Genomic DNA, 18,494 nt, shown 5'->3' on the forward strand with positions numbered 1-18,494 from the left:
TGATGGGAAGAAGGAAGGAAGGAAGGAAGGAAGGAAGGAAGGAAGGAAAAGAGAGGAATAATGTAGCTTGTTTAATTGTGGCTGAATGTATTGTATGAACTCAGGACTTCCAATTGGAATTTAAAAAATAGCCCAGACCTTTCCCAGAACCACACAACCCATGATCTGCTTCACCCATCATGCTTTTATACCTCAGCGGAGAAAACTGGGCCAGCTTTCACTTTCTAACCCCGCCCACCCAGCCTACCCGGAGAAAACCTCCCCGGCCTCCCAAGACGAGAGTCTCCCCACCTTCGAATGACAACGAAGCAAGAGCCACTGGTTTGATCATGCAGAATCACGTTTATTAAGGGGTGAAAAGAAGAGGGAACATTGGGAATAAACCACGAGGTCTTCCAAATGGACCAAAGCAACAGACACCTGTCCTTCGACAAAGAATTTCACGTGTTGGAGAGGACACGAGGGGTCCTAAGATGTCGGCTGACCTTCTGTCCTTCAAACTTCACGTGAAGCCTCTGGACCGATAGAATTAGGAGGAGGCCAATTTGGGCTGATGGTTGTTGGAGAGAACATGAGCAATGGGGTAGAAAGAAGAGAGTCATACGAGCCACAGGCAGTCCAGAAAAAAGGCTCAGGTTACGCTTGATCCGATCTTCTCAAATCCGTATTTGGTTGTGGAGAGTCCGGGTGAACTTAGCAGGGGAGGTTGCAGATGCTTCCTCTGCGCCCGAGGGAGCAGAGGCTGCCACGGCGACCGAGACGTCCTCCGAAGCGGCCTCCGTAGAAGCCACCGGTGCGTCCTAAGCCTCCGAAGCCTCCGATACCTCCGATACCTCCGGGGGAACATGGGGTGTTGCCTCCGACGGCCACGGGCTCACAGCTGGCGGACAGGATGGGGCCGGGGATGGTGACCACGACTGCAGGGGGCTGGATGGTCACCTCGGATGGTGGGATCTGGTTGATGCAGTTGGGGATGACTCCGGCCAGGGTGCCCAGGCTTCCGGAGGACTCGGCCAAGGCGCCAGCTCCGTAGCCGTAGCCCAAACCACGGCCGTAACCCAAGCCATAACCCAAACCATGGCCGTAACCCAAGCCATAACCCAAACCGTCGCCAAGACCGCAACCGAGACCTCTGGAGCCACCTGATCCAAAGCCAACCACTGGGGCGGAGGCGCAAGAGGGCACAGCACAGGAGGGTCCACAGAAAGCCATGTCTGGATGGATGGAAGAGCTGTTGGAAGTAGAAGGAGAAGGAGCATGGGTATTGTGATTCACACACACAGGGGAAAAAAAACATGAATTGCATCCAAGAAAAAATAGAAGACTTTTCCTAGTATCATGGACAGGTGGCCTTCAACATATGACCACAATTCCTTCCTCCCTCCCTCCCTCCCTTCCCTTTTTCCTCACTCTCTATTCATTTCCTTCCTTATTCCCTCTCTCCATCTCTCCCTTCCTCTCTTACTTCCTTTCTCCTCTATCCCTTTCCTTCCTTTCTCACTCCCTCCTTTCCTTCCTTCTCTTCCTCTTCCATCCTTCCTTCCTTCCCTCCAATCTTCCTTCTCTTTCTCCTCCAATCGTATCCCCTTCCTTCCATCCTTCCTTCCTTCCCTCTAGTCTTCCTTCTCTCTCTCCTCCATTCCTTTCCCCCTCCCTCTAATCTTCCTTCTCCCTCATCCATTCCTATCCCTTTCCTTCCTGCCTGCCCTCTAATCTTTCTTTTCTCTCTCCTCCATTCCCAACCCCTCCCTCCCTTCCCTCCCCCCCTCTAATCTTCCTTCTCTCACTCCTCCATTCCTATCCCCTTCCTTCCCTCTAATCTTCCTTCTCTCTCTCTTCCATTCCTAACCCCTTCCTTCCTTCCCTCCCTCCCTCCCTCCCTCTAATCTTCCTTCTCACTCCTCCATTCCTATCCCCTTCCTTCCTTCCTTCCTTCCTTCCTTCCTTCCTTCCTTCCTTCCTTCCTTCTTTCCATCCTTCCCTCCCACCCCAATTCCTGAAACAAAGAACCATAACAACTTAGAAAGGCATCTAAGATGCAAGGGACTCACCAGAGAGACTCTGAGAGATGTAGTCAAGAGGAGGAGATGAAGCTGATGGAAGCTCTCAGCACAAGGAGCTCTTTTATACTGTTTTTCTGTCCCCACCGCTGGCTTAGAGACGCCCCTTTTTGCTCCGGGGTTTCATTAACAAGACTTTTGTACACAGCTCATCTCTTTACCCCAAATTACATTTAATGAGATGAAATAAACACGAACTGAAGACTTGGCGTTTTGTCAGCCTCATGCGACATGTTTGTCATTTCGATCTTATCTTTGCTTCCTCTTCTCTTCTTTTGTTCTTTTTTAATGCACTTTATGCCTCGCCTCCCCGAACACAAAGCTGCCTTCATAGACCCTGTTTATCCTTCCAAATTCCAAAATTTCGTTCAATTGTACAATTGCTACCAGGATTTCTTCTCTCTCTGCATCCCTGTTGAATCAGGAGCTGTGACGAAGAATCTCTGGTCCAGCCTTCTATCCTCTAGGACAGCGTTATTCGATAAAGAGGGATTTCCTTTTTATTCAGCCTGTTCATTCAGGGGACACAGAGGACAGGGCTTGGAGAGAAAGGGAGGAAAAGAGAGTATCGAAGAGAAAGGGGGAGAGGGAGGGCGACGGGGAGAGAGGGACGGAGAGAGAAAACAACCGGCTGCTATGTGAGGTTTGGAGGCTTCCATAGGAAGTCTTCCAACAGTGATGAGATGATCCACTGCTGGAGATCCTGCAGTAGATCCTGTACAGCAGGGGTGTCCAAACGTGGCAACTTTAAGACTTGTGGACTTCAACTTCAGCTGGCTGGGGAAATCTGGGAGTTGAAGTCCACAAGTCTTAAAGTTGCCAAGTTTGGACACCCCTGCTGTACAGAATAGGGGGTAGGAGGATGATAGCTTTATTGGTTAGCCTATAGACATGATGACAAACCTATGGCCTGTGTGCCACAGGTGGCACATGGAGTCGTACATGCCCCCACGCAAGCCATCACCTCTAGTGTGCCTTCGCATGCCGGTCAGCTGATTTTCGGCCTTCCGGAGGGTTGGGAGACGCTATTTTCACACTCCCCAGGCTTCAGGAAAGCCTTCGGAGCCTGGGGAGGGTGAGAAACGGCCCCTATATTCCCCCCCCCCGGAGGAAATAGCAAGCTCAGCTTAGAGGCAAACAATGCGGCATGTGTGTGAGAGAGTGTGGAAGGGGGATTGTGCATGCATGCACATGTAGGGGGGCTCTTTGTGTTATGAGTGCTGGCATGCGCGCGCCCTCACATTTTTGGCACCCAACAACAAAAAGGTTAGCCATCATGGGTCTATAGGACCGTGACGGCGAATCTGTGGCACTCAGAGCCTTCTCTGTCTGCGTGCCATTCTGTTGCCAGCTGCTCTTCCAGGTTGCATTGCACGCATGAGCACCAGCCAGCTGCTCTCTCCTGGGTTCCGTCATGTGCCTGCACGAAGACCAGTTGGCCGGTGCGCATGCATGGGCCGGAACCCGGAAGAGCAGCTGGATGGCAAGCTTATGGCACCGGCCAGCTGTCCTTTTCTGGGTTGCGTTGCTCCGGAAGAGGCGCGAGCTCCAGTTTCAACCATCAGCTTGGTTAACCATCATTGTTATAGGATTCAAGATTCAAACACCTATCGCCCATAAAATCTGACATCAACCATTTAAAATAAGAGTAAGGTAAAACACAACAATTATACATAAATCACAGTTTAATACACAAATATATAAAGTAGAATAAAAATGGCATACAATTATATTTCGGTGTCACCCTTACAACCGACCCCAGGGACCGTACTTTGAGGACCCCTGATTGAGTGCAACGTAAAAAAAGGCAAATCATTTTTCTGGGGACCACCAAAATTTCCTCAAGGACTGCCAGTATTTTTTTTCACGGCTCTTGGAGAGCTTACTAAAGTTGGGTTGGTTGAAATATTTGGGAGGAACAGCTTTGGAACAAAGACCATCGTGGAGAAGTTTGATCCCTGAAGTTCTGGAACGGACGTTCTAATGGTGTTGGGATCTTCAGAATGCTTCGTCCTCCAGACATTAGCCGATTCAACCCAGAGCAAGGGGTCTCGGGTCCAAAGTGAGTTTGGGCTGCCAGTTTTCAGCGACTTTGGGAATGTCACTTTTCCCATTTTCCCATGTATTGGGTAGATTCAAGGATACCTCCAGGGGCATCAGATCTCCGCCTTGAAGTCAAAGCTATCCGTGAGTCTCTGTGCTGATTCAAGGAAAAGTTGCCTCTTTTTTTTCCGCGGGTTTGCTACTGAGGACAACAATCCAGCTTTGATCTTAATTTCATCTCTCTACCTGTGGGTGTTGCTCACTTCCACGATCAGATAAAGAAGAAACATTTGGCTTGAGGCCAAGAAACTTGAAAGCGAGCACAGGAGGAATCGTTTTAGATTGTTTACGGTGACACGATTATTGAAGCTCACAATGGCGATGTGACAGTTTGTGCTGAGTGAAGTCTTTTTTCTTCTTCTTCTTCTTTTAAACGCCGGAAAAGAAAATTGTTGGAAGTCTAATGAAGTTTTACGAGCCCCAACTTCCTGGGGACGCAGAGAGAATGGTATAAAAGCTCCCTCTTCCCTCTGTGGTGCCATCAGCTTCTGGTTGACTCTCCTGTCTTCACTACTTCTCTCCGAAGCAGGTAAGACGATCTACTCAGAGAGAATCCCTCCTGAGATTCTGCAAGGTTTTGGACCTTATCGTAGGCTAGGATGCTCCCGAAGGTTCCTGCTTTCAGAACCAGCTTCTGGCGTTCTATTTGAAGGAGTAGGAAGGCTTCATCTTGAGTTTCAGAAGATAGAGGCCAGGATTTGGAGAGAAAGGGAGTAAAAGAGAGTGTCAAAGGGAGGGAGAGGGGGAGAAAGGGGAAGAATGGGAAAGACAGAAAGGAACAGAAGCAATCTACTCTTTTTGAGATAGCTGAGGTAGATCTTCACGTCAGAATCTAAGGTTCTCCAAAATATGGACCTCATCATAGGCTAGTATGCTTCCGCTTTGAGAACCAGCTTCTGGTGTTCTATTTGAAGGAGTAGGAAAGCTGGGTTGAGGTGGAGTAGGTTGAAGGACGAGACGGGAGGTGGAATGGGGGAAACATGAATGGAATGCAATTCTGACGATGTCTCTCCATTTTTTTTAAATACTAGACTCACTTCACAACTCAATACAATGGTCTACTGTGGACCTGCTTGTGCTGTGCCTTCCTGTGCCTCTGCCCCAGTTGTTGGCTTTGGAGCAGGGGGTTCCAAAGGTCTTGGTTGGGGTCTGGGCTGGGGCTCCGGTCTGGGTTGGGGCTCCGGCTTGGGCTACGGCTCCGGCTTGGGCTACGGCTCCGGCTACCCCCATGGTGGATGGGCTGAATCTTCTGGAAGCCTGGGCACCCTGGCCGGAATCATCCCCTCCTGCATCAACCAGATCCCAGCATCCGAGGTGACCATCCAGCCTCCTTCTTCCGTGATCACCATCCCTGGCCCCATCCTCTCCGCCAGCTGCGAACCCGTCGCCGTCGGAGGCAACACCCCTTGTGCCATTGGTGGTTCCGGTCTTAGAGGCGGATGGGGCTATGGCGGATGGGGCTATGGCGGTCTTGGCTTCAAGGGTTACGGTGGTCTTCTGGGGAGAAGGTACCCATGGAACCGCAGAGGAAGCATCTGCCTGTAGATGGATGACATCGGCACAGAAGATCCCCTCCTGATGTTACGACAGTGTTGGACTCACTCCTCTTGTTGATTCTTCCCCACCTTTGCTTTAAAATGCTCAGGTTCCCACCCCCTGTGCATACTTCTATGTTATATATAAAACATACCTTCACCAGCTTGTCTTGCATGCCTCTTCATGGTGCTTCTCTCTGTTTTTTTTCCAATAAAACGAAATGTGAATCATTTGAACCCAGGTCTCTGTCTTGCTTTGATCTCCATCCTCTGCAGCACGGGTTGCGGGGAATTCAATCCCCATGCATCCTTGCCTTCAAAGCCATGTCTGCCTTCAGATGACCCAAAGATGAGCTCAAATGATCAAGTCAAGGGCCTTCTTAGTCCAGCAGTTGGTTTCTGCCAGAGGTCAACCTTAATGGTTCTTTCAAATTGATGTCGTAGAGTATAGATGATAGACTAATAGAGTTGGAAGGGACCTTGGAGGTCTTCTAGTCCAGCCTCCTGCTTGAGCAGGAGACCCTTTATCATTCCAGGCAAATGGTCCTCCAGTCTGTCCTTGAAAGCCTCCAGTGATGCAGCCCCCACAACTCTCTTCTTTTCTTTTGATCTCCATCCTTTGTAGCAGTGAATTAAATTCCCATGAGGACATGGACTTCAATGTCTTCAACGCCATGTCTGCCTTCAGATGATCCAAAGGACTTAAGAAGAGCTCAGAGGAACCAAGTCAAGGACCCTCTTAATCCAACTGCCTTAATCCAAACCAGGCCTGACACCCAATGGTTCATTTCTGCCAGAGGCCAACCTTTATGGTGCTTGCAAATTGGTGTCATAGAGTATAGAAGATAGAAGACAGACTAATAGACTTGGAAGGTACCTTGGAGGTCTTCTAGTCCAACCCCCTCCTCGAGCAGAAGACCCTGGCTCTTCAATCTGTTGTTGGAAGGTTTCAATCTGTTGTTGAAAGCCTCCAGTGATGGAGGACCCACACCTTCTGAAGGCAAGCTGTTCTATTGGTTGCCTAGGGAGATTCTCAGAAGCTTCTTGGATGAGAAGAGAAATGCCTTAACAAAGAAAAACCAGAAGGTCCAGCTGCCTCTTGAAAAAGCACTTTGGCTTTGAAATTTCTTCATAGTTCTAGCTTGCTTCTCTCCTAACTTTTCTCTCTAACTAGGCATGGTTAGTTTCCACCCATTGTTTCTCCATCCATTATTAGTTCCCATCCATTGTTCCTGCTGGCATGCCCCTTTCAGGCCATCCCTGAAAGGAACAATGAATTGCCAGGAGTAATAACTCATGGTAATTTTCTCCTCCATGGTGGTTCCTTAAGCCTGAGATTAATATTTCCAGGCTCAAGTATTTATTTGCTAGATATACCCTACAAATGAGGGACGCGGTGGCTCAGGGGCTAAGATGCTGAGCTTGTCGATCGGAAAGGTCGGCAGTTTGGCCGTTCGAATCCTGAGCGCTGCGTAACCGAGTGAGCTCCCGTGACTTGTCCCAGCTTCTGCCAACCTAGCAGTTCGAAAGCACGTAAAAAATGCAAGTAGAAAAATAGGGACCACCTTTGGTGGGAAGGGAACAACGTTCCATGCGCCTTCAGCATTGAGTTATGCCGGCTACATGACCACGGAGACAGCGCTGGCTCTTTGGCTTTGAAACGGAGATGAGCACCGCCCCCTAGAGTCAGGAACAAGTAGCACATACAGGATGTTACCTTTTTACCCTACAAACTGCCAAGGAAGGGTGATTGTCTGCACTCTCTTTCTACATACCAAAATGTCAAGGACTGTTGTCTCTGAAGGGGACCTTGGTGCTCTCTGAGTCTGGCTGTTTTCTTGCAGACATTTTGTGACCCAAACTCGAGAACATCATCAGTGCTACAAGGAGGCGGGGTTTGTGGAGAGGAGGAGAAGGAAAGGGAAGAGGAGCTGGAAGAACGAGAAGGCACTGTCCACATCTCTTCCAAAGATGGAGAACGTTTAGGATAATTAATCTATTGTATCTCTCTTGGGAGAAGGAGAAGGAGAAGAGGAGAAGGAGGAGAAGAGGAAGGAGGAGAAGAAGAAGAAGAAGGAGGAGGAGGAGGAGGAGGAGGAGGAGGAGAGGAAGGAGGAGGAGGAGAAGGAGGAGGAGGAGAGGAACGAGGAGGAGGAGGAAGAGGAAGAAGGAGGAGGAGGAGAGGAACGAGGAGAAGAGGAAGGAGAAGAAGAAGAAGAAGAAGAAGGAGGAGGAGGAGGAGGAGGAGGAGGAGGAGGAGGAGGAGGAGGAGGAGGAGGAGGAGGAGGAGAATAAGAAGGAGGAGGAGGAGGAGGAGAAGGAGAAGGAGAAGGAGGAGAGGAAGGAGGAGGAGGAGAAGGAGGAGGAGGAGAGGAACGAGGAGGAGGAGGAAGAGGAAGAAGGTGGAGGAGGAAGAGGAAGAGGAAGAAGGGGAGGAGACGGAGGTGGAAAAGGATGACTATGGGGTCCTTGATGCTCTCTGAGTTTGGTTGGTTTCCTAAAGACGTTTCATTACCAAACCAGGTAATATTATCAGTGCTTGTCTCATTATTGTCTTCCTTCCTTCCTTCCATCCACCCATCCAATTACGAATTCATTCATTCCCTCATTCAAAGGAACCATAACACCTGGTCTACACAGAAGGGCAGAAAGTCTCCTGCTTGAGCAGAGGGGTTTGACTAGAAGACCTCCAAAGGTCCCTTCCAATTCTGTTATTCTGCTAACCTTCCTGGAAACTCCAGAATATTCCATGGACTCCAGAACCTTCTATTCTTCCTCTGGACACTTTTCACCCCAGCTGTTCGAACAAAGCTTAGCCCCTTGCACCAGTGTAGCAGATGCATCATTCCTCGACTAAGCAAATAAGGAGAATTTTCTTTTTCTACTTTTAGTCTATATCCTGTGTGTTTTGACTTACAATATCCACAAGGAGGCACTGTGTGGCCAGTTTCATCCATTTTGGCAGACCATCCACAGGTTTTTCGGATAGAAGTCCAAATACTCTTTTGAATATTCAACTCATTCATGTTTTGGAGGACTATATATAGTGAAAAAGGGACGCAGTGCCTCAGGGGCTAAGACGCTGAGCTTGTCGATCAGAAAAGTCAGCAGTTCGGGTGGTTTGACAGCGCTGGCTCTTCGGCTTTGAAACGGAGATGAGCAACGCCCCCTAGAGTTGGGAATGACTAGCACAGATGTGCGAAGGGAACCTTTACCTTTGTATAGTGAATGAAGTTTCAGATCTCACATATTACACCTGTTATTCTGCTGGTGGCTTTGTAGCTATAGTTCACGAATGTCTTCCCTTCCCTTTATGGAGCTGGAGAAAGATTTCCTGATGTAGACAGTACCTCCAGTTCCTTTGCCCTGTTCTCAAGCCCTCATTGTCACCTTCTTCTGAACTGTTCTCCAGCTCTTCCTGGAGATATGGTGCCCAGAATTTTCTCCAAGTGGGGAGTCCAAATAGAGGAGGAGAACCAGGACTGTGATAGTCCTTCTGGCATCTTTTACTAAGACCTGGCCCAGTTTCCATGAAGGAAGGCAAAGAGCAAACCCAGCCAGCAATCTGCTTCACCCACCATGGCTTATTCCTCAGCTGTTCTCACCGAGGCTTCCTGACAAATGCCCCTTTCATTAATTGACTCTTAATTCTGCTTATTTACACTCTTTTAAGGGAGGATTTGCAGTCACAGACCTTATCTGGCTTGGAGAGTTGCCAGGCTGATCTCTGCAGAACTTGGCCAAGAGTCTCAAAGGAGAGTCCCGAACTAATTGTCTCCTGCAAACTCCACTCCCCTTTCGCTCCTCTTTTATTTCCTCTGGGAAGAGCCATTCATCGTCCACCTGTGGCCTTACTCCTGAGTTGACCCCTGTTCTTTAGCTGTTCATCTGGCAACTCTGCGCATGCTCACACTGGGAACAGGCTCCAGCTGTTCTTCTGCCTCACTGATGTCTGACTCCGAAGGCAGCTGATAACTGTCAGACGGCTCTCTGCCCCCTCTCTGCCTCTGACACAGAGCCTTCCCCAGACTCCAGGACTGGCCCATGTTCCTTCCCCACCTCCTCACTGTCTGAATCTGCTGTCACCCCTGTTGGCTGCTGGCGGGCCTCAACATTGGCAAGGCAACCTTGGACACCCTTCTATTTCCACCCCTACTCACCCAGGCTTCATGGAGAAGACCTCCATGGCCACCAAGAGAAGACTTCGCCCATGTTCAAATTACAACCAAGGAGAACCACAGGTTTGCAAAGCAGAATGGTTTTTTTTTTATTAAGAAAGAACATCGGAAGAAGCCACCGAGGATTCCAAAACACGTGCAAAGAAATGATTAGACAAATAATTGTAGAGGTGTTGAGAGGAGATGGGGCCCTAGATGTTTGGAGAGCGTCATTCCTTCAAAAGTTCACGTGAAGCCACTTGGCAGAGGGCTAATTTCACAGGAGCGCACAGTGCTAACGGTTGTTGGAATACCAAAGAAGGATACGAGTGGTGGGGTAACTTTAGAGTAGGTGGAAGAGAGCGGTGAAAGCTAAATGGAGGCCCACGGAGGGCCCAGGTACACCTTAGCCAACCTTCTGAAATCCGTTTCGGTCAGGGAGAGTCCAAGTTAACTTAACAAGGGAGGTTGCAGGGCAGAGAGCAGATGCTGCCGCGGCGACCGAGACGTCCCAGGCGGCCTCCGTAGTAGCCACCGTAACGTCCGAAGCCTCCAGCAGCACATGGGGTGTGGCCTCCAACAGCGACGGGCTCACAGCTGGCGGACAGGATGGGACCAGGGATGGTGACCACGACGGAAGGGGGCTGGATGGTCACTTCAGATGCTGGGATCTGGTTAATGCAATTGGGGATGACTCCGGCCAGGGTGCCCAGGCTTCCGGAAGTTTCAGCCAGGGCGCCAGCTCCATAGCCGTATCCAAGACCTCTGTAGCCGTATCCCCAAGGTCCACATCCAGATGAGCCAAGTCCGACGACTGGGGCGGAAGCACAGGATGGGACGGCGCAAGAAGGTCCACAGTAAGGCATGTCTGGTGATAGGACTGAAAGAAGAAGGGGACAGTGTTGATGTACAACAGCCAAGGCTGACCCAAAGGAACGTGGGAGAACATGGTTATGGTACCTCATCCAGCAGAGGTGGATGGTTTACAAAGTCATGAAAATTAGGGATCTTCTGAATTATCCATTTGGTTTAATCTCAATGACCTGTCAACATTTGAAGCTCTTTTGATGTTACACCAAGCCTCAGTTTTCTGGACCCAATGTTCTAAGAGGTCAACGTTCCCCAAGCCTACTTGGCACAGGAATATCCAAGTCCTCCAGAGTCTAATTGGTCTACTAGAACCAACCTTAGATGTTCTCCAATATTTGCATATTATTATATTTTCATTCGCTGAGTTTTGCAGTACATGTACCCCATGAAAAAAACACCATGTTAGAACCTAATGCAAAAATAGCAGTAGCAACCCAAACATCTCCCATCTTGAGTTCTGAATTACCCCAAAACTGGAGGCGTTGGCTTGGGTTTGAGAGCATCTGAGGAGCATTAAGAAGCAACGGAATTTGCAAATTTTAAGGAATAACCAGGCTCATTGGGGTCTGAAAAAAAATATACTGTGATGAAAAAACACAGTGTTAATGAAAAGAAGGACTAGGGGTGACATGATAGCAGTGTTCCAATATCTAAGGGGTTGCCATAAAGAAGAGGAGGTCAACCTGTTCTCCAAAGCACCAGAAGTCAGGACAAGAAGCAATGGATGGAAACTAATCAAGGAGAGAAGCCACCTGGAATCAAGGAGAAACTTCCTGACAGGGAGGACAATTAACCAGTGGAACGGCTTCCCTCCAGAAGTTGTGAATGCTCCACCACTGGAGGTTTTTAAGAAGAGATTGGACAACCATTTGTCTGAAGTGGTTTAGGGTCTGCTGCTTGAGCATAAGGTTGGACTAGAAGACCTCCAAGGGTCCTTTACAACTCTGTTATTCTGATAGCTGTAATTTAAATAGTTGCCCAGGCTGAGCTCAATTCCTGGTGACTCCATGGCCAGAATTGCATTGTTTTCATGGCCAAAAACCATAAAAGACTTGTTATTGCTTTTCTCATTCCAACTTTCCAGTCCAGCCTACAGATTTCACGGTGTCCCACCATAGATTCCCCCGACTTCATCCTGTTAAGCCTTTCAAGCAAATTCAGACAGGCAGATGCTAACGACCCAAGTATTCCAAAACGGTTTCCTACAAAGGTACGACGAGAGATTGGCTTACCTGTTCCTCTGAGGAGAAGAAGGCAAGAGAAGACGAGATGTGAAGCTGTTGGAGATCCTGTGAAGGCCAGGTCTTTTTATACTGTCTTCCTAGCGTCCCGGGGAGCGGACAAGAATGCTTTTGGCTCGCTAATTGGTAATTAATCAACATTAAAATCTGCTGTTCCTGTCCTTTGGGAGAAATTACTTGAAAACCCAGAAGGCATTCTGTGGAAAAAGATTCTGCTGTTGTCAGCACAGGAGGACAGAAATGGCCTGAAACCTGTTAGGATACTTCCTTCCTTTCCTTCTTGTTTTCCACAGAAGCTGGCAACATTCACGGTGGGAAGAGGAACGTAGGGAGAAGGTTGAGCGTCGGAAAACCGGAGGCTTTCAAGAAGAGGACTGGACTGCCATCTGTCAGAAATGGTGTAGGGTCTCCTGCTTGGGCAGGGGGGGGGGTTGGACTAGATGGCCTACAAGGTCCCTTCCGACTCTGTTCATCGGTAATATTTCTGTAATGGGGAGACATTTATTTCAGTTGAATCCGAAAGCTTTCCAACCATGGGATCGAGTCCTCTTATTTATCGTCCCTCGTGTATTTATCGTCCCTTAGTTTTGACCGTGGTTTATTGAACAAGCCGCAGCAGGTTCTCAGCTGCCTACCTGATTTTGAGTCAGCCAGGGTGTCCCGGTTGAAAGGACGTTGTAGAATTGTCAGGTGGACAAAGCTTTGGAGACCCACCGCCTGCAAGGACCATGTAGAAGCAGGTAGGTCAATGCTCACACGTATTATGGAGTGCTGATCCTTTGTTTTTGGGAGAAATCCCTTGGCCCACCATACATGGACAGGCCATATCCACGATGGTCCATGTTTCATTATGAAGCACTTGGAGTTGTACCCCAATATAAAGAGTCCCATTTGGAGGCTTAATTTGAATGATGTGGAATTCTCTCTGAAGCCATATTCACACAACAGACTCCGCCTAAAATAAGGTTGCCTAGGTCAGGGGTCAGCCACCGGCGGCCGCATGTGGCTCTCTCATCCCTCTGCTGCGGCTCCCTGTCACTCAAAATACGTGTCACAACCGCCAACACATGACGTATCGAGCTTTTCAAACCCCGATAGGCCAACCATGGTTAAATCCAAGAAAAGAAAATTTTCAGAAGAAAAACAGAATGTTTAATTCAACTACATATGCTAGTTTTGTCACTGCTTGGGAAATAGTCAGGCCCGGGAAGGGTTTTGCGCTTTTCTGTGGGAAACGGGCCCCAGCGGCTCTTTGAGTGTTTAAGGTTGGTGACGCCTAGCCTCGGTTTTGATTCTACGTGATGAACAAACGTAGATCCCCCGATGGACCAATCAATTTTCAGAGCATGTGAACCCCAACAATTGGGACCCAGTCCATAGATCAGGGTCCAAGGAATCATGATTTGATGGAATGAGTTTTTAACCATAACGATACGGGGTGCCGTGCTTCACAAATGTCTGTGTAGGATCCCGGTCTGAGACTAGAAGGGAGGTGGAACCATTACTCAAAACCAACCAGCTCCATTCACACAATCATAGGTTTTCTGAGCGCTGACAATACATACGCCCCGGGGGTGAGTTCCGGCTTCTTCTACTACCGATTCGCTCAGGGACGCGAGCGCTTCGGGCACGCTACATGTGCATGCAGAAACAAAAAAAAATGTTTCTGCGCATGCACAGAAGCAAAAAAACAAGATGGCATCGCCGTACAATAGGACCGGTTCAGGGGCGTGACCAGCCATGGTTACTAACTAGTCATCTGAACCAGGCCAAACCAGTAAGAACCCACCTCTGATACACCCTAAATGAACTTTGTCACCTGGATTTCTTCAACACGCCAACACAAAAGTCCCACACACACACTTAACACTAGTGGGACAGTCATGAGGAACATCTAGTGTAACCTTGTGCAAGATGAAGAAAAAATAAACCAACCAGGCCTGGGAGGTGGACATCTCGCCTCTTCTCAAAAGTCTCCAGAGGTGGAGAACCCACAAAGGAAATGTGTCAGCATTTCCCAGAGGAAACAAAATGTGTTATTGGTGTAGAGAACTGAGCGTGAAAATTCTAGATGGCCGGATTTGTACATTTTTTACTTCCCTGGCAAAGAATTCCTGACGATCTTCCCTAAGACATTCTTTTAATGTAGCTGAGCGCTGATTTTTGTAGCACCTGACAGAAGGGCATCTAACTGGTTATTCGTGTGGTTCAAGTGGCATCAAGAAATACAGGCTCAAAAAAATGTAAAGGATTGCCATGTCAGTCCAAGCCGGAAGTTCTTGAGAAGAAGGGTCTTCTCACGGACGTCCTCCTTGGTGGTAGGACCTTTCCAAAACCATGCTTTGGTGGGAAGGTAACAGCGTTCCGTGCGCCTTTGGCATTGAGTCCTGCCGGCCACATGACCACGGAGACGTCTTCCGACAGCGCTAGCTCTTCAGCTTTGAAACGGAGATGAGCACCACCCCCTAGAGTCAGGAACGACTGGCACAGATGTACGAGGGGGACCTTTACCTTTACCTAAGCATTTCAGAAGCTTGAAAAATGAACCTTCATCCTACATACAAGTTCCAGATATTCGCCACTATTGCAAACCTCAGAGCTAGCTTTCTGGGCTCCTGTCAGGAAAAACGAGCTAGCCTTAATTTTTTTCCCCTTTCGGAGAAAAGAATCCTACCCATGATTAATCCGATAGTGTGACTTCCCACAGTGAGAACTCACAGTCAGCAGCCCTTGAGTAAATTAGCAAATACTTTGCGGTGGGAACCATCTGCCTCCTTTGAAGTCCTGCATTTCCTTTTGGGTGTTGCTAGCTTTTTTTTATTATTATTATTATTTATTTCCTCGTGGTGGAACAGCCTTAAACGGTTTTCCAGAAGTGTTGATACAACTGAAATTAATCTTAAGTGCTTTGACCCCTGTAGCAACCTGACCTCTGTTTCAGGTAGCATCGCGGCAATAATTAAAGGCGATGGACTTGTTGTATAATTATCTACTCGTAAAGGAAATGGGCATGAACATATTTTTTTTTAAAGCTTGGCAACGGACCCTGTCATTTACTACAACAGGTTGATCTGTACTTTGATTGGGAAGATAAGAAAGAAAGAAAAAAAATAGGAATGTAAACTTCTGTGAAGTTTTCCTAAGATGCTTAGACGAGCCACATTCCGATGTAAACTGGAGAGAGATATTTTTCCCCCTCCAGGTAGAGTGAATTCAGTTGTGCCACGACGCATTTGGGAATCTCTATCGGGATGGAAGTGGGGCCAGGGGTCTCCCTGTCGAAAAGGGATAGAAACAAAATTGAGTGGGGCGAGGGAAATTGGTTACTAAATAGGGGGAGAAAGAAATGAAGGACAAACATGTCCAGAAAGGGTGAAATTGAGAAGCCATGACCCACTTGTTCCACTCAACAAGTATCCATGGAGATTCTCAAGCCATCCAGGTCATGGCTGCCCCAAAGGTGCATTTTCAAGAGGCAACTAGGATTCCTTTGAATTCCCTTGAAGATGTTTCACTTCTCATCCAAGAAAGTTCTCCGGTTCTTCTTCTCCAGAACTGAAGAAACTTCTTGCATGAGAAGCAAAATGTCGTCAAAGAAAAACAAAGGAATTCTGGTTGCTTCTTGAAAAAGCACCTTCGGGACACTCAGCAAGTAGGAAGGAACCAACTCAGGTCCAGAAAGGGTGAAATTGACCAGCTATGAATCTCTCCCACTCAGCAAGTAGGAAGGAACCAACTCAGGTCCAGAAAGGGTGAAATTGACCAGCTATGAATCTCTCCCACTCAGCAAACTGAGAATGAACCAACTTAGGTCCAGAAAGGGTGAAATTGACCAGCCATGAATCTCTCCCACTCAGCAAACTGAGAATGAACCAACTGAAGTCCAGAAAGGGTGAAATTGACCAGCCATGAATCTCTCCCACTCAGCAAACTGAGAATGAACCAACTCAGGTCCAGAAAGGGTGAAACTGAACAGCCATTATTCTCTCCCACTCAGCAAACTAAGAGTGAACCAATTCAGGTCCAGAATGGGTGAAATTGACTAGCTATGCGTTCTCCCCCTGTCAGCAACTCAACTTCAAAGGCGTCCTTACTGTTTGCAGTCATTTGTACCTCCCACTCACTTAATCATTTTCAACACTATCTTTGACATTATCTCCTGTTCTTCTCCGCTCATGTACGCCAGTTCCACCCTTCCTTCGCCAGTAGTTATGGAGGGTGGAACCTCTTGTTCCCGGTGTGTAAACACACACCTTTTTCCCATGGACACACAATTTCGTTTGGGCTGAGTCGGTGAACTGGGAGGCAGAACCTGGCTTCAAAAAAGAGGAAGCTGGATAAACTGGCCATTGTAGAACAATTTAATCTGCATTGTAGATTTTGGCTTCCCATTATTAGTCATAACGATAGGAATTTGCCTCTCGTCATTAAATCCCCATTTGTTGGCAAATGTTATGGAGCTTGGCGTGAAGGGGGCTACATTGAAAGTGTTTGTGGCATTTAATTACATCTAATGAGAAGGAAGAAGGACTCCCTGGAGAAGAGCCTCATGCTGGGAACGATGGAGGGCAAAAGAAGAAGAAGGGGACAGCCAAGCTCAAAGACCATCAAGAACCCCACAACCATCACTACTACTACTACTACTACTACTAGTAGTAGTAGTAGTACTTCCTCCTCCTTCTCTTCTTCTTCTCCTCCTTCTTTTTCTTTTTCTTTTTCTTCTTCTTCTTCTTCTTCTTCTTCTTCTTCTTCTTCTTCTTCTTCTTCTTCTTCTTCTTCTTCTTCTTCTTCTCCTCCTCCTCCTCCTCCTCCTCCTCCTCCTCCTCTTTCTCCTTCCTCCTCCTCCTTCCTCCTCCTCCTGTCAAGGTACCCCCCAACTCAATATTTTTTTTTAAATTTTTCTAAACTTCCTCCTTATTTTGTCATGCTCATGTAATGTATATTGGAGGTGGTGACCCTTTGAGAGCTGTATGCAATGAAACGTCATGTCAATGTATGCCGATTAGTTTACATACAATAAAGTTATTCTTAAGTCTAAACCCACCATCCTGGGCCCAACATTTGGGAAGCCAGGCTCTGCCTGTCACAAGCCAGGACAAAGGGTGAGTGATGGAGGAGTAACACCTCCTTAAAAAACCTTGGTCCAGCTGGCCCGGCTGGAAGCACCTCGTAAAGGGCCCCTTCCCAGAGTTACAGGAGAAGGCAGTGAATGGTTTTGAAGACAGAAGAGGGCTCTACGTCCCAACAGCAGATCAAGCGGCAGAGCCATCTTCTAGGAGAAGGGAAACTCTGATTACAAACCTCCACTGCCTTGTGGTTATATCCACTAGTGGAAAAGGCTTCGGGAGTCAACCTCCAGGCAAAATCCAGAGCCGGAGTCCCAGAAGCAGTTTGTGACTGTGTATAACTCCTGAGATGCAGCTGGAACCCATTGTATCGGCTCTGCTGTTCCATTGGACAATTTCAGCGAAGTGGAGAAGGGGGATCAGTCTATCCTCCATATGAATCTACCCAGCCTCACGCTCTGGAGAGGACCCTCCAGCTCTCTCCGCAGAGCACGATGCCATAACCTTTTCAGACCTGCAGCGAGTTCCTTTTGGGATCTTTGACCTGCCACACTAATATTCTATTCTACTATGCCGTTTCATTAGTGGGGAATTGGGAGGGGGGACTTTGAAATGTTTGTGGATTGTGTCTCCTGCTTCACAGGCAGCCACTGGTATCTCTCCCATCCATGACCTGGGAAGGAAGCCCACCTTGATGGCTGCAGCTCAAACATCTGTGGCTAGCTAGGTGAAGTTGTTGCGCAAGCCCCTTTCTGCTGGCCACCAACATGAGGAAATAATTTTGGGTGTTATTTGGAACCCTGACAAGTCTTTTGAGACTGAAGGATGCCAATGAATGCTAAGTCGCCATCTTCGGAAGAGATCTGGAAAGCGCCTTCTTGTTCCTCCAGCGGAGAAGCACAAGCCCAAGCGAAAAATGTGGGATTTTCCTGCAACGTTTGACCCAGGGGCCTAATTTCCTTCCTCTGCTAATACTCTTTGGAATGTCTTTGGTCCCACTAAGTAGTCCGGGCAACTTGGAAGGAAGAGCCTGTCAATAAGATCCTATCTCAAACCTTTCTAGGAGAGATAAGCATCTGATCGTCGGAATGCCCTTCCGTCAACTGTTTATTTATTTTTTGGGGTTCTTTTCCTGCTGACGCGTTGCTGCTCCTAAGAAATTCAACCAAGTCCGGTTGGAGATGGAAGCGGGAACCAGCGGGAATGATAATTGCAGATTGCATTCCCGTGGTGAAGCTTTGATCCCTTCTGTTGTCTAAATGAGCTGGAGCGATGTGGAATGGCAAACATCTCGTCCTCGCAGGCCTGTTTGGGCTAAGGTCAGCTTTTCGCGTTGATACACCTGTCATCCACGTACAACATAAGGGTGGGCCATGAATTAAAAACCAAACAGAGCTCTATTATCCTTTGCAACAAGGTGTTTACCTCGCCAAGAATGTCTTCCGCGTTGATCCAGAGATCA

At 48.1% G+C, this 18,494-nt stretch overlaps 1 protein-coding gene across 1 annotated transcript; it reads right to left on the reverse strand.

Moving 5' to 3' along the window:
• Nucleotides 1-339: 339 nt before the first annotated feature.
• On the reverse strand, nucleotides 340-2,128 carry LOC309400210 (uncharacterized protein). Its single transcript, XM_081968603.1, has 2 exons — nucleotides 2,052-2,128; nucleotides 340-1,231 (listed from the first exon to the last, which is right to left on the reverse strand). Exon 2 carries the CDS (start codon nucleotides 1,210-1,212, stop codon nucleotides 694-696), a length of 519 nt encoding a protein of 172 aa, XP_081824729.1. The 5' UTR covers nucleotides 1,213-1,231; nucleotides 2,052-2,128; the 3' UTR covers nucleotides 340-693.
• Between the last annotated feature and the right edge of the window lie 16,366 nt (nucleotides 2,129-18,494).

Source organism: Natrix helvetica (assembly GCF_964273705.1).
Source record: "Natrix helvetica genome assembly, chromosome: 16".
In the NCBI taxonomy this organism is placed as follows: Eukaryota; Metazoa; Chordata; class Lepidosauria; order Squamata; family Natricidae; genus Natrix; species Natrix helvetica.